General features: G+C 36.4%; 1 protein-coding gene across 1 annotated transcript in view; it reads left to right on the forward strand.

Annotated features, from left to right (window-relative positions):
* ANTXR2 (ANTXR cell adhesion molecule 2) overlaps positions 1 to 15,419 on the forward strand; it is a 154,236-nt gene that overhangs the window by 40,022 nt on the left and 98,795 nt on the right. Inside the window, exons 8-10 of the mRNA XM_011281741.3 lie at positions 3,408 to 3,468; positions 5,446 to 5,544; positions 7,802 to 7,871. Of these exons, the coding sequence (XP_011280043.1) occupies positions 3,408 to 3,468; positions 5,446 to 5,544; positions 7,802 to 7,871 (230 nt within the window). The remainder of the gene's footprint in view (positions 1 to 3,407; positions 3,469 to 5,445; positions 5,545 to 7,801; positions 7,872 to 15,419) is intronic.

Below are 15,419 nucleotides of genomic sequence, written 5' to 3' on the forward strand. Positions count from 1 at the left end.
TTCATGTAACCTGTATTCCCTAAGCATTTATTGGTTGTACTACATGTGCAAAACAATTTGCTAGTTCTAAAGGGTTGTATAGTATAATATCCTATTTTTGTACCCCAAAAGAGTTTGTTTTTAATAGAGGAGGTGATTCGTATACTCAACTAATATAACATAAGGTCCAAAGAAATATATTTAAAAAAAATCAATACAAACTTTAGAGGGGGGTAGGTAATGTCCTGTGGGGAATTCAACTGAATTACTTTAGATGATGAGTCCAATTTTATGACTCATTGTCTAAAATGCTTGCCCTTCTTTTTTCTTTTTTTTTTCTTCTTTTTATGTTTATTTATTTTTGAGAGAGACAGAGACAGCATGAGTGGCGTAGGGGCAGAGAGAGAGAGGGAGAGAGAGAGAATCCCAAGATGACAGTGCAGAGGCTGATGTGGGGCTCGAACCCACGGAACTGTGAGATTATGACTTGAGCTGAAACCAAGAGTCAGATGCTCCACCAACTGAGCTACCCAGGTGTCCCCAAACTACTTGCCTTTCAATGAATGTGTTAGTGGAGTCACTTTTCCATTCAGTAATGTCATTTCTATAAAATTCATTTTATTAAAATAAGTATTAATATTAAACTAATGTAAATGTATTCTTGTATATTATATAAGAATATAAATGTATAAATGAATGTATAAATGAATGTAAATGTATAAATGTATATTATACAATATATTGCAGTATAGGGGCGCCTGGGTGGCACAGTCGGTTAAGCGTCCGACTTCAGCCAGGTCACGATCTCGCGGTCCGTGAGTTCGAGCCCCGCATCAGGCTCTGGGCTGATGGCTCGGAGCCTGGAGCCTGTTTCCGATTCTGTGTCTCCCTCTCTCTCTGCCCCTCCCCCGTTCATGCTCTGTCTCTCTCTGTCCCAAAAATAAATAAAAACGTTGAGAAAAAAAAATTAAAAAAAAAAACCAATATATTGCAGTATATAATCAATCTTCAGCTGTTCTTAGCTTCTGCTTAATGTACTGTGATTTCTTTAATCTCAGACTTGAATAGAAAATAAATTTCTAAATAATTTTGAACCTTTTTCTTTAAAATCAAAATACCTTACAAGGGATAAATAGGGTCTGGCTTCAGAGATGTATACCATCAATAGTACTTAAAGGTATTTATTCTCCAGTTTTATGGAGAACGCCACAAGAATTAATCATTTGATTTTGCTATTGGAACTGTCTTTTTGAACTATATGATGGATTACATCAAATTAAAAGAGAAAGTCAAGATACACACATTTGTCTTAAATATTTTGAGATCTGATTTAATTATGGTCAATATTGGTAGAAGAGACAAAACTAAGACAATTTTAGAAATTCACACAGGTCATTCTGGGTTGCATATTCTTTGAGATGACCTTTGGAAAATCTAATTGTAATTTCTTTTTTTTAATGTTGACTTATTTTTGAGAGAGGCAGAGAGACAGAGCACAAGTGGGGGAGGAGCACAGAGAGAGGGAGACACAGCATCCAAAGCAGGCTCCAGGCTCCACGCTGTCAGCACAGAGACAGAAGCAGGGCTCGAACCCACGAACTGTGAGATCATGACCTGAGCCGAAGTCCGATGCTTAACTGACTGAGCCACGCTGGCCTTCCCCTCATTGTAATTTCTTGATTTATCTTATTCTAAGCAATTTTTTTAAAAAAATGGTTACAGTTTCCAGTGGATTCCGTCTTTAAGCCTCTCATAATTTTTCTTGATGTTTGAAACATTTTCAGTAATGCTGCCAGAGGTGTGCCCGAAATAACTAATAAAGAAATTGAGAACTGATCTCCTTAAGGGATCTATTTTAAAATAGATTCCCTCAGACTTGCTGGCAGGTAGAGTAGATTTGGAGGCTTTACGGTTTTCCTTTGACCCCTCCGTCTCTGTGGCTCACCGTTCTTTTACCTCAGATCGGCCAAAGTGAATGGTATAATGCTCCATTTTTGTCACAACCTTTTTAGCTCCATATTCCTTTAGCAAAACGTTTCTGTTTTGTTCCTTTCAGAGTCTTGTTTCCTGTATGGTGTTAAAATATTTAAGGAGGTCACTGATTTGAGATACTTGCCCTCCAAGAGGGCATGTTAACCTTTGACAGTGGTCCTCAATTCTTTCCCCAATTCTTAATTGAACAAAGGTACACAGTCTTCAGAGGAATGAGTGTTGATTTTAGGAGATAAAATAACAGACCAAGAGGAGGTCTTTGGGCATTGAAAGGTCTGTGGGTGACCATGGAATCAATCTTTTTGGTCATTTCTGAGTTTAAATAGGCCTCATCCAGAATGTCTCAGATATAAAATTTTACTGTATTTGTTTCCTAATCACTAAAGCTTCAGTTGCTTTGTGAAAAGTGGATTCACTGAGAAGTGATCTTAAAAAGTACAAATGATTCCCCTTTTCAGTGATGCATATTCAGCAGCAAAAATTACCAGCTGACTTTTAGAGTCTGACACTTTATACTTCCACTGTTATTAAAGAAAGCATAGAAAGCGTTTCTATTTCCTTCTTTGCTGTTCTAGTTACGAGCAGGAGATGCTAGAGACCATTGTACGTCATCTGTCTTCAACTCTGTCAAGAAAGGAATGTCGTTCAAAGATCATCTGGAATTTGTCTGAATTTGATAATGAAGTGCAGAGCAGTTCTAAAAATAAAGACAGGATTGTTGGGTCCATTCAGACCAGCTTATTTCATCGTTGTTGTTTTTCACTTGTAGCCTTGTGCCTTGTATGGTGGTTTCTGTTTCTCAGAACGAGCTAAGAAGGGCCATTCTGTTCCTGTGCTCTGGGCATGCTGGAGTACAGAGTTTGTGTTTTTGAGGAAAATGTTGGGCTCATCTAAGGAGCCTGTGTCCTCCAACCATAAGGTTTGCTGCATACAAGGTGGGTTAGCATCCGTGGGAAAGGAGGCTGAGAAATCGGATAGAAATGCCAGAAATACAGAAGTGCTTCTTTATGGATATTATATTGAACCTCTTAATAAAATGACACTAAATTTTCAGAATTAAAGAGGGGGTCTGATTTGCTATCTTGTTTTTGCCTAATAGGGAAAGTCAGCATTGATTTCATGGCCATCAAGAAATTTTAGTTATCTGTTTGTATTCAAGGCTACCAGACTTTGAGGCAACATCCGCTTTATTGGTGCCTATTTATATTTACTCTAATCGAGTAAGGGTTCCTACAGTATACAATTGTAGAATATATACTGGAAGACAGCACAGAAATTTCCTAAGAGTTTGGTAGCTGTATATACGACAGTTAATAGGTTTTTCTCTGCCATCTATTAAAGTTAAGGGGAGGACCTTGAGGTTATTAGCAATCTTATAATGCACTTTACATGTTATAATTTAGTTCTCTATCTCGGTCTTCTTTTTTCCTTTTTAGATACTAGCTCAGTCATGCACTGAAATCCTGGAATTGCGGCCTTCAAGTGTCTGTGTAGGGGGTAAGTGGTTAGACTTTAAAAATACCATATAAGAAATTGTATTTTTTCCCCCTAGTTAAAATATATGATTTGAAACTCGTGTTGGAATGAGAATAACAAAATTAACTTTTTTGGCATCCTTTTCTGTAAGAATTTTTAAATAATTCCTTGAAATATTTCTATTTTAAATTCAAATTTTTTAAGATTGGAGTGTTATTTTAAATAATGAACATATTGTGTGACAGGCTTTTAGAATTTTCTGTATATTTAGTTCATGTTTGAGACCTTTCCTATGACAAGTAAAATAAAATATGAGTTTTTTTCTTTTATCTGATTATACAGTCATGTATCTGTAGACTTTGAGCTCCATGATTTGATGACCGGCCCGAAGTGCAGTGCCCTCCAGCTCAGGGCACAGAAGGGAGCGATGTATGGGTGGATGGCAGGAAGGAAGCAGGTGGCTTCATTAGCTAAGAACAGACTCAGGTTTTAGCATTTCCAGGCTGTCCTTACCCAAAGAGAATGTGATTCTCTCTGGCTTGTTCTGTTTCTTCTTCTTCAAGTCCGACCTGGAGTTCATTTTAACCTGACTTTACTAGAAAAGGAAAAATATATTGGGTCTGATGGAAGAGGAAATGTGCTGTGTAATTTACCACAGAGCCTCCCAATCGCTGGATATAGTCTTAGGTTCTATATCTTTTAGACTCCCTAATTAATGGTTGAGATGTTTAAAAGGAATAGTGCATTTGAACATCGCAGAGCATCCCTTTGCCTTTATAACTTTACTTAATCTTCATACCAGCACTATTTGACATTTTTGTAATCACTGGTTCAACAGATGAGGAAACCCAGGCAGAGTGGGTCAGTATTTGCTTTAGTAATTGTCCTATTTGACTCTTGTCTATCTGACTCTGAAGCCCATGATCTTTTTCACAGTCACATTGTAAGTTTTACCTGCCCTTTATAAGTAAAATTCCTTTTATAATATACTCCATGCAGAGTGGCATAGCAATATTTTCTTGCTAATACATTCCTGTATATGTGTTAGATTTTGCTAGGAGATTGCTTGAGAAGATGGAGAGTTAATCACTGTTAAAATAGTTAATATGCCTTCTTCTAGCTAAATAGCAAATGTTTAATGGCCTATCAAGGTATTTGATCAGTTAACGTTTTTTCTAGCATTTTATCTTACTGTCTAACATTTAGTGACTACTTCCCCTGTATAGAGTCCTGAGCAATATGTTGAATAAACTTCCTTTATTGACTGGTCATAGATGATTAGTAATCCAAAGTGCATGTCCTCTGCTGGGTTCTAAATTTGTATGCAAAAGAAAATGAAACCAGATTAGTAATGTCAAGAAACTGTTAAAGAACTCTGTATGGGGTGTCAGAGATTAAAGAAAATACAAAACTGTTCTAAGAAACAAAGAACATGAGTAAGTAATTTTCTTTACATTCCCACATCTTAATACTTGGGAGTACAGAAAAACAAAGAGGGTTCTTTCCTACTGATATTTGCCTAAGGATAGAATTTCTTCCTTCCTTCCTTCCTTCCTTCCTTCCTTCCTTCCTTCCTTCCTTCCTTCCTTCCTTCCTTCTTTCTTTCTTTCTTTCTTTCTTTCTTTCTTTCCTTCCTTCCTTCTTTTTTCTTTCTTTCTTTCTACTGGGGACAGAGAAGACAGGGTAAGGGGAAGTTCCTGTGGTATATGGGAATAAGTGTTAGGCTTTAGTTCTAATTTCTTTGTTACTATTGGAAACCACTTTGTTTAAAAAATTAAATAATGTCACCTTTCTATGTGACAATCAATGATATCTTCCCTGAATTTCCCTAGAGGGTCCGAGAAAGCAAGTAGAATTGAAGACAATGATGTCTTCATTGTTACTAGTTGGCTGAATACTATGAAGAAATTAATTCTGGGTACCTTGACCTTTCAAGTTATGTCTTTTTATTTTTTGTAAAGCAGGGGTTAAAATGTTTGTTTTTCTTTTTGCTTCTAGAGGAATTTCAAATTGTTTTGAATGGAAGAGGATTCATCTTGGGCAGTCGGAATGGGAGTGTTCTCTGTACTTACACTGTAAATGAAACATACACAAAAAGTAGGTTCCTCATAATCTCTATGTTGCTTGAATATCTGTACAGCATATAAGTATCAAGTGTTTTCCTCTTTTTCCCAGCTGAAATCAACTATGCTATATTTTTCAATCAAGGAAGAAAGAAATGAAGTCTGGTGAGAGTGCCAGTAGTAATAACAATTTTTTGTTGTTGTTGTTGTTTCATGATTACAACCTTTGTTCATAACTTAAGAGATGCTGAACCCTATCCTGAGTAGCCTCATTTTATGGGTAGTGGTCCAGTGGCTGAAAGAGTCAAATAACTTGCCTGTGGTGACACAGCCAATAATGGGCAGAGCTGAGAGTTGAACCCAGTTTTCCTAACTTGATTCTGTGTGGACTGCATCAACTGCTTGATTTAATTGCCTCTTTCTCCAGATTTATTTATTGTCACTCTTGCCTGAAAATCTAACTATCTTGGACCGCTCTACTACTTATTGCCTCATTTTATGCTCACTCATTTTCTTCATCTAATGTCCCAATAATTTGCCAGTCAGCTTCTGGAGATAGGCTTTTTGCCTTGTCGATATTTCATATATTTTATGTTTTTGAATGTGTCACATATTTTTATCTTCAGTGCCCACCCAGCACTGTTTATTGAAAATTATCATATTTATGGAATAGGGTTTTATTTTCCCTAACATGGCTTTCAAAAAAGCAGATGAGGATAGTGTTTTTAATCTTCTATTCTGAGAAAAACTCCTTAAATAGATCTTAAATATTCTGAGCCTTTTGGGTCTCTATTGAGACATTTTTTCCTTATCAATGATTATATTGGCTTCTAAAATTTTAATCTGTAAGGCAGATACCATAACTCTGTGAACTCTGGTGGAATTATGTTTTGAGAGGTTCATCTACAATTTTGCTGTTTTTCTGATGGTACTAAGCACTCCAGTAGCACAGCTTTGGCTATGTACACAGCAACTGTTCAGTGTGTGTTTGTTGAATTAACGTGGTGAGGATCTCAGCATGGTAAATGTCAGAATTAATTCCTCTCTTTCCTGTTAGGATCATCATTTTGGTAAAGCAAGACAATAATATTTGTAACAAATGCTTCATAGTAGATGCTACAATTGTAGAGGACAAAGTAATTTTATTTTTATTCACTAGCCATCTGAATCTAAGAGTTAGCTTTACTTAGCTCCCTTTGGGTACGTGTTTGATTATAATATAAACATATTTATCCCTTAGCTACATAAGATTAAGTTTATTAAACTAAATTCTCAAACAAATGAGTAGAGTCAGGTTGTATTTTCATCCCTCATATCCAGGATTATCCATTTGTTTATGTAACTTTTCTGAATATTTATAGTCCAGATTTTTTTGATCCTATATTATTTAAAATTATTAGGGCAATTTAAGCATTCTGTTTTATGAAATGTATTTATTTATTGTAGATACAACTATTTTATTGAAGCCTTGAAATACATTCATTCTTCTTTGGATATTCATCTTTTCTCCATTGTTTTTAAAATTTTTTTAATGTTTATTATTGAGAGACAGAGAGACACAGAGCGTGAGCAGGGGAGGGGTAGAGAGAGGGGGAGACATAGAATCTGAAGTAGGCTCCAGGCTCTGAGCTGTCAGCACAGAGCCCGACGCGGGGCTCAAACTCACAAACTGCGAGATCATGACCTGAGCCGAAGTCGGTCACTCAACCGACTGAGCCACCCAGGCGCCCCTCTCCATTGTTTTTAAATTCTGCTTTTAAAATATATATCACTTATCCTTAAAAGCCTAAGATACTTAAAAAATGGAGATGGAGAAGATGATAATTTTATAGTATCTACAAATACATGTGAATTTAGTCTAAGAAAAAAATCACAATTTACCAACAGTGTATATCAGTGAGGCCTAGAATCTCTATTTTTTTCATTCTCTTTTCCTTCTCCTCTTTTTCAATGAGAATCTATTTGGTTTTTCATTCTAATATGTATCTAATGTTCCACTGTTAAACCCTTCTTGCCATTATGTTTTAATATAATTTAAATTTTTTTTTCAAGTTTATTTATTTATTTTGAGAGAGAGAGGGAGAGTGGAGGAGAGAAAGTCCTCCATATTGTCAGTGCAAAGACCAATGTGGGGCTCGATCTCACAAACCATGAGATCATGACCTGAGCTGAAGTCCAGAGCCAGATGCTTAGCCACCTGAGCCACCCAGACACCCCATGTTTTTCATATTATTAATGAAACTGAGAAAAAATAAAGCTCTTTATTAATTCAGTGCCATTTTATTTTCTAGGTGTTTACCCAGTAAGTGTGGAGCTTAATTCTATGCTTTGTCCCGCACCTACACTGAATAAAGTTGGAGAGTAAGTACTTCATTTAAAACATACTAAAAACATTTTAGGTACAAATTATTAGGAAATGGTGACAAATATGCATTAATTATTTTATTGCATCTTTTTTTTTTATGTACAGAGTGAACATGAAATAGTGGTTCTAGGCAAACTACTCTGGCTAGTACTTTAACCATATATACTCTTAGTAGGTTGAAAATGCTTCAGTCAGCTTTATCGTATTTCTTAAATATTGATTAAAAGGCTCCATAAGTATTTATCTGGATGCGTAAGAGATATTGTTAGAACCTTTATTTTTTATTTATTTTTTTTAAATTTTTTTTTCAATGTTTATTTATTTTTGGGACAGAGAGAGACAGAGCATGAATGGGGGAGGGGCAGAGAGAGAGGGAGACACAGAATCAGAAACAGGCTCCAGGCTCTGAGCCATCAGCCCAGAGCCCGACGCGGGGCTCGAACTCCCGAACCACGAGATCGTGACCTGGCTGAAGTCGGACGCTCAACCGACTGCGCCACCCAGGCGCCCCTGTTAGAACCTTTAAATAATCAGAGCCAAAGCATTATTTTGAACTGTGTAGTATTAAATTTACACATGCCCCTACACACATCTACACACACATGAGTTACAAAGTGAGATTTTGACTAATTACTATGGTGTTTAAATATCAAGATTAAAGAGCAAGAGGAGTATGGCTCAATAAGGCATACCTTGGACTAGGAAGTATTTGTGCTTTAATTTAATATCCACATCCTATAAGGTCTGTTTTCTCATGTTCTTTGGTGTGACAATATAAACCATAATGATAGCTGGTTAAAATGAAGGATGTTAGTTTGGAAGAAGAGCTTTTATTTAAATCACCTAAACAGATAATTTCGTTAGTAATTTAGTATTTCCATTTGTGATTTTTTTTTACACTCTATTATGAAGGAAATGATTGCAGACAGTTCAGATATTCCTTAGCCCAAAAGTAGTGGAAGGAATATGTTTAGGATAATAAATAAGATACAGAATTACTTTAAATTGATCTTGCGTATAGAGCAGAGGCAAATAAAATATACAAGGTTTATTAGCTTCTCCTGGTTTTTCTGCTTCTGTTCTTGGCATAGCGATCCTTTTAAAACTGTTCATTTATATCACCTTTCCCTTAAATCCTTGATAATATTTCCTGTTCCACTCAGAGTGAAAATCTAAACATTGCCATGTTCTACACGGTTCTGTAGGATCTGGCCGCTCACCATGTCAGAGTATTCATCTTCCTTTTGCCCCTTTTGTGATGGTCACACAGGCCTCTTTGCTGTTCCTCAACTATGTTGGCACTTGTATACCTGTTGTTCCCGCTGCTTGAAATGCCCTTCTCCTTGTGGCTCATTCTCACCTTCTTTAGGCCTTGTTCACATGTCACCTTCTTGGTAAACCCTTCCTGGTCACCCTATTTAATCAATACAGTCTTTCTCCTCTTGCGTTTGGCACTCCCTATTCCCTTCTCATGGTTATTTTTTTCTCCCAAGCATTTATTTTCTCTTGGGTCTCTTTCCTGCTAGGATAGATTTTGTTTTGATTCCTGCTGTATCTGTAACACCAAACACAATGCTTGGCACACAATAGATTCATAAATGTTTGCTAGATGAGAGGATGGATGCATTTTCCTCAAATATTTTGAATTACGAGTTATATTAAGAGCAAAAAAGTACCTTTGATTGCTGGAGGTGGTGAGAGACTTATATCAGGTAGGAGAAAAATGTCCAGAATCCTATGGGAGGGGCATGCCATTTAAGAGAATAGAGGGGTACATGGGTGGCTCAGTCGGTTGAGCGTCCAACTCTTGATTTCAGCTAAAGTCCTGATCTCACCGCTTGTGGGATCGAGCCCTGCATCGGACTCTGTGCTGACAGTGCTGAGCCTTCTCGGGATTCTCTCTCTTCCTCTCCCTCTGAGTCTCCCCAGCTCTCTTTCTCAAAATAAATAAACATTTAAAAAAAGGAAAAAGAGAACAGAAAACTATCTTGACTTTTTAATAGCAATGATTGGTTAAGGAAGACATCTTACCATCTTTTCCAAAGTAGTTATAAAATGCAGTATGCCTGTTTTATCCCAGACACTGAGTTTGTATTCTCTAGAATTTGCCTCTTTTTTTTTTTTTTTGAGAGACTATAGAGACTGCTGATATTCTTCAGTGATTTGTAGATTGACTAAATACCCAGGACATGTGATTTAAAAAAAAAACATATAGAACATAATAAATATCAGACATGAGAAGTCATCACTTATTTGGCTTTTGACATTAGTATTTCACCTACAAGAGAACTGGAGATTTGGGGGGAAGGACATTTTAGATAATTACTTTTGCTTTCTCTTGCTTTTCTGCTTTCTTTTTGGTATCAAGCACGTGATACCACTGAGGCAAAACATGAGGTTTTATTTGTTAGTATATTGGGCACTTGGGGATATCATTATTGTTCTTCTAAGTATGTTGCAAGTAATTTGGACCTTTCCTTTGCCTTGACTTTTCTTTAGATACCTCTGTAGGTGACGAGCTCTCTTATGAGATTGGATAAAAATCAACACAACTGAAACAGTTTAGCCTTGTAAGGTGACTGATGCTTAATATGTTTGCCTAATTAGCTTTTGGCTAAGAATTCAAACCCATTAAGTAGCTAGTTAGTCTATGTTTCAAATAAACACATCTGGCCCAAGAACGAATGAAGGGTTTTCCTGTGTGAGGGTGACAGATGTGGTGATGGTTCCCCCTGTTCTCTCACTTCAATAATTAACAACACCCTGGTGAAGTAACCCTGGATAGACAGCCTCAAAGCCAGATGCCTAGTCTCAGAGCTGGACCCGTGGACATGTGCCTCATCTCATTAACCTGCTCTATCAGTTCCTTTTGCATCTTGCTGTTACTTCCTGAATTCCATTTTTGTTTGAGGATTATTCTTTTAAAAAAACCTAAACACTTGTGAATGTTAGTTTGTAAAAAGGTTAATATGAAGATGCTTTGCTTGCAGATGGGGACAAAGAATATAGCAGCAGAGCTAGGACCATAGCTTTGCATTTGGAAATTGATGTTGTGGAGTAAACAGACATTAAAACTGCCTGGGCAAATCTTATCCAGGCCTATCATTAGTTAGTGTTATTGAAATGGGTCTTTGAAGTACTTTCTTTGAGAGAGATTTCTGTTTATTAAATTTTTTTATTTGATATAGATTTCCAGATTGAGATGAATGGATTCTTAATATTTATTTATTTTATTTTACTTAAGTTTATTTATCAATTTGGAGAGAGACAGAGACAATGTGAGTGGGGAAGGGGCAGAGAGAGAGGGAGGAGGGAATCCCAAGCAGGCTCTACACTGTCAGCATGGAGTCTGACACGGGGCTCAAACTCTCGAAACCACGAGACCATGACCTGAGCTGAAACCAAGAGGTGGACACTTAACTGGCTGAGCCACCCACGTGCCCCTGGATACTTAGTATTTAAATGGGAAGAATGTAAAGGTGGTGGTAATGAGGTCGTTCTTCTGTACTTCTTTCATTGGATACAGTTTAATTTTAAAATGTCATGCGATTAAACAAATTGTCTTACCGAGAGAAATCTGTAGATTGTTGGCAGTTTACTTCTGCCAGTGGCTCACTTGTACCAGTGTTTTAAGTCTGAATAGGAAAGACTCTGTGGAGTTCTTTGAATCCTCCCCACCGCAGGGCATTCGCCTTATGGTGTAAGTGCACGTGTCCCCAGTACTTGAAGGATGGGCTTCTCCTCTGACCCTTGTTGAGTGAGATGTCAACAATAGCACAGCTGTTCTGCAATAGTTGAGATCCTCAAACCTGTAATTTGGCAAGAAGAGCAGAACAAATTGGGTAAATATACATAAACACATTGTGAAGAAAGAAAAACAGAACAGAATGAACCAGAGCCTTATCCTACAGCTTGTTTGATAGAGATGATTTAAGGAGGCATATGGTATAGTTAAATGTGCTTTCAAAAACATTGGCCAGAATCTTCTGGCAAATATGAAATAAATATCTAAGTCAGATGAAACTGATAGTATTAGTTCTCTTAAAAGGCAATGTGGGAAGACACATGACAGAGTGTTTTGAGTAAGAAGTGGTGGGACATTAGCGTATGTGGAAATTTTTAGGCATGTGATATTGAAGGTTCATTCAGATGAATGGTGTGGCCACCTTGGGGTTAGAGCCTAACCTGGTAATAGAACCTTTTTATTTTCTTCTTCAACATTGTTAGTTTTTCAATATGATCATTTTACCTGGAATAAAATTGATTCATTCTACTTCTCTTTCTCGGCTGGACAAATTCTGCCTTTAACACTGCTTCTCACATGAACACTTCTTTTCAAAAATATACCTATGCATGCATGTGTATATATATCTATACAATACCTAATAACATTACCTTAGTAGCAGATGATATAAGAATGCCTTTATTCTCTCTTGTTTGCATTATGAGGAATGACACTTGACTTATTTATTTTTATCATAGATTCTAGGACAGTAGTTATGTCTTTACTTTGAATGTAAGCATTAGAATCTTGGTGAGATGGGTTAAGGCTGAGGACCGTCTCTGTTTCTTTATCTCTCTATCCCCCACCCCAGTGGTGGGGCATTTTATCTTTTTCTTTCCCATAGTGTATTGCTTTCTGATTATACGTATAAATGTGATCAGTTCACCTAATCCTTATTGGGGCTCCATCCTCAGTATTATTTTTAGTTCTGGAAATTGTCTTTTAAGAGGAACAGTTAGTCGGAGCGCATCTAGAGGTGGCCAACAAGATGTTGCCAAGTATGGAAATGTTAAATACGATGTAATTGAAAATACTCTAAAATATGATTCAGGCATGACATATCAGATGTCTTCAAACATCAGCTCTGTCATGTGAAAGAGCTGACTTATTCTTTATTGCTCTAAGGAAAGGAGAAGGAAAGAGCAAAAGGTAAAGAGAGGCACATTTCAGCTCAATACAAAGAAGATCTCTGACAATTTAGAGAATGTTTTGGTAACCACAAGTGTTCAAAGACGGACAGATATATGATGAGATAGAGATATCCTTAGATATGTGTTTCAATCCTCTTAAATACTGCTTCTAAATTTTGTATTATCATTTTATTTTTACTTTTTTTTTGCTATTAATAGGGGATTTGGCTTTTTTTGGATGAAAGGCACTAAAAATGAGTGATTATTTCCAAGTATCTTTTCATTATTTTATTAAAATATGCAAAAACAGTTAGAAAGGGATTATTTTCAGGGTAGTACTGTAAACATTTGCAGTACAGCTTCAGGTGTGATGGCCAGCACATTTCTGAATACAGCTTTCTGTTCTTTCTGAAATCTAGCAATTTCCCAACTGCAATGTTTGTTTTAGTATACACATATTTTGAAATATCTTAAAAAGAAATTATTTTATTCAAGAACCCTTTAACCACGTTAAAAAGATATCCTTAGATAAAGCATTATTTACATATATACTTATCACTATAAGTGAAATCTAGTGAAATCTTTATTCACAAATATGAAGACTTATTTTTCAACTCTTCATCTTTATTATGCACAAAACTAACTTTTAAAAAGCTCTGCAGAGTATTTAATAGTAGCACTTGATTTCAAAATATCTTAAGTCACCATAATTTTTATAACTTTTTGAGTTGTTGCCAGCTTAATTTTCAGTACGTGCAAATTGGAGGTAAATTATTTATTACTTCTGGCAAATACCTTTCATAATTTTATTTAATTTTTTCATCTTTTTTAATGGATCATAAAATGGCATCTTTTATTGGCTACACAAGTCAGTAGTAAATGAATACTTTGCACATAGGCTACCATGGATTGAAATGTCAACCATAGTTCATGGTGTGTGAAGTTTCTTAGATCAAAGTAGCTCTAACATATGGCACTGAGCTATTCTGTTTGGGAACTCTCCTGCATCTTTAAATAAACTCACTGTGACCATTAAGACTTACTGAATTTTATTTACTTAATTATATATCACAATACTATTTAATAATTCATGTGGAATGAATTTAGTTTTATCACTATTAATTGAATACCAGTTGACATTAAAATGTACTTCAAACAGTCTTTTTGCTATGGTGAGTTGTTTGGGTTTCTTCTGTCCTTCTACTTTGTTTTGTTTTTTTGTTGTTGTTTTTTGTTTTTTGTTTTTTTTGTGCTTAAATGAGCTCTAGACCCAACATGCGGTTTGAACTCACAACCTGGAGATCAAGAGTTGCATGTTCTATGGAAGGAGCCACCCAGGCACCCTGATCCTTATACTTTGAAAAAAAAAAATATTCCAAGGATGGAACCAAGAGTGTATTAAGATATTTGTGAGCAATTCTGAACAACGTAGAACCAATTTATAGAAAAGGATGTTGGAAGTTTTCAGTTCTTAGACTGATCTTCCCTAACCACCCTGCATTAGGCACTGTGGGCCATTCCTGTCTCAGAAGGTTCTCCCTTTGTCTTTCATGACTTTTTATTCTCACCTAGCTGGCTGTTTCTTCTCAGATGTCACTGCAGGCTCCTCTTCATACTGTCCCTTACTCTCAGTTATCACCATTGTTGGCATACTTATTCATAAATGCATGTTCTTCAAGGCTTCCTTTTCTTGCTGAGGAGCTCCAAATCTCAAGACAAGATCTTTTTCTTAGCTCTAAAGGCACTATCCGAAAGTCCATTATCCGAAAGTCTACTGCTTCACTTGGATTTTTCATGGCCCATTCAACTTGAAGCTCCCAAGTTAAGCCTAGGTACTTCTGTTCAAACCTGCTCTGTTTCCTGTGTTTCCTATGTAACCCACCTCACACCAAGGTAGAAACTGTTAAGTCATCATTAACTATTTCCTTCTTCGTCACCATTAACATCCTAAATGTCCAATCATTTTTATTTTAACTCCTTAAGATCTCCCAACTTTCATTTTCACACCACCCTTATTGCCACTATTTTAGTTCATTTCTACTTTGGCTCTAATGTGAAATATACCACGACATCCATAAATGGTGTTTCTACTGTAGAATCTACTCTTCCAATCCACGTTCTACACTGTAAAAAAGAACGATATTTGTGAAAACACAGTTCTGCCAATATTTCTACATAATTTAAAAACTCTTAAGACTAATTCCAAATGTCTAAAGATGGCATCCTGGCTTTTTCCTGATCCTTTCCTACTCCCTTTTCCAGCCTCAGGCCATATATTCTCACTGTCACATCTTGTGATGCTGCTACGTTGAATGGTTTTAGTTCCTTGACTGTTCTGTGCCTTCCTTACCTTCCAGCCTATCAAATAGCCTCCTTCTTCGTGGATCCTTTTCTAATCTCTTTTCCTTATTATCTCCTGGTCATTATGTAGGATTCATCTTTGAGTGACTCCCTGCAGGAAGCCTTTGTTGATGTCCCCTTGGCAAAGCTGAACAAGTTGTATCTCTCACAACTAGGTCCGCTAGTACTCCTGTGCTTATACCTCTTTTAGTTAATGTCACACTCTATTGTAATTGTTTATGTGGCTTCCTTTCACTTACACTGTAATACTGTGTTTTATTTGTTACCCC

The sequence above is a fragment of the Felis catus genome, chromosome B1 (genome assembly GCF_018350175.1).
Source record: "Felis catus isolate Fca126 chromosome B1, F.catus_Fca126_mat1.0, whole genome shotgun sequence".
Lineage (NCBI taxonomy): Eukaryota > Metazoa > Chordata > Mammalia > Carnivora > Felidae > Felis > Felis catus.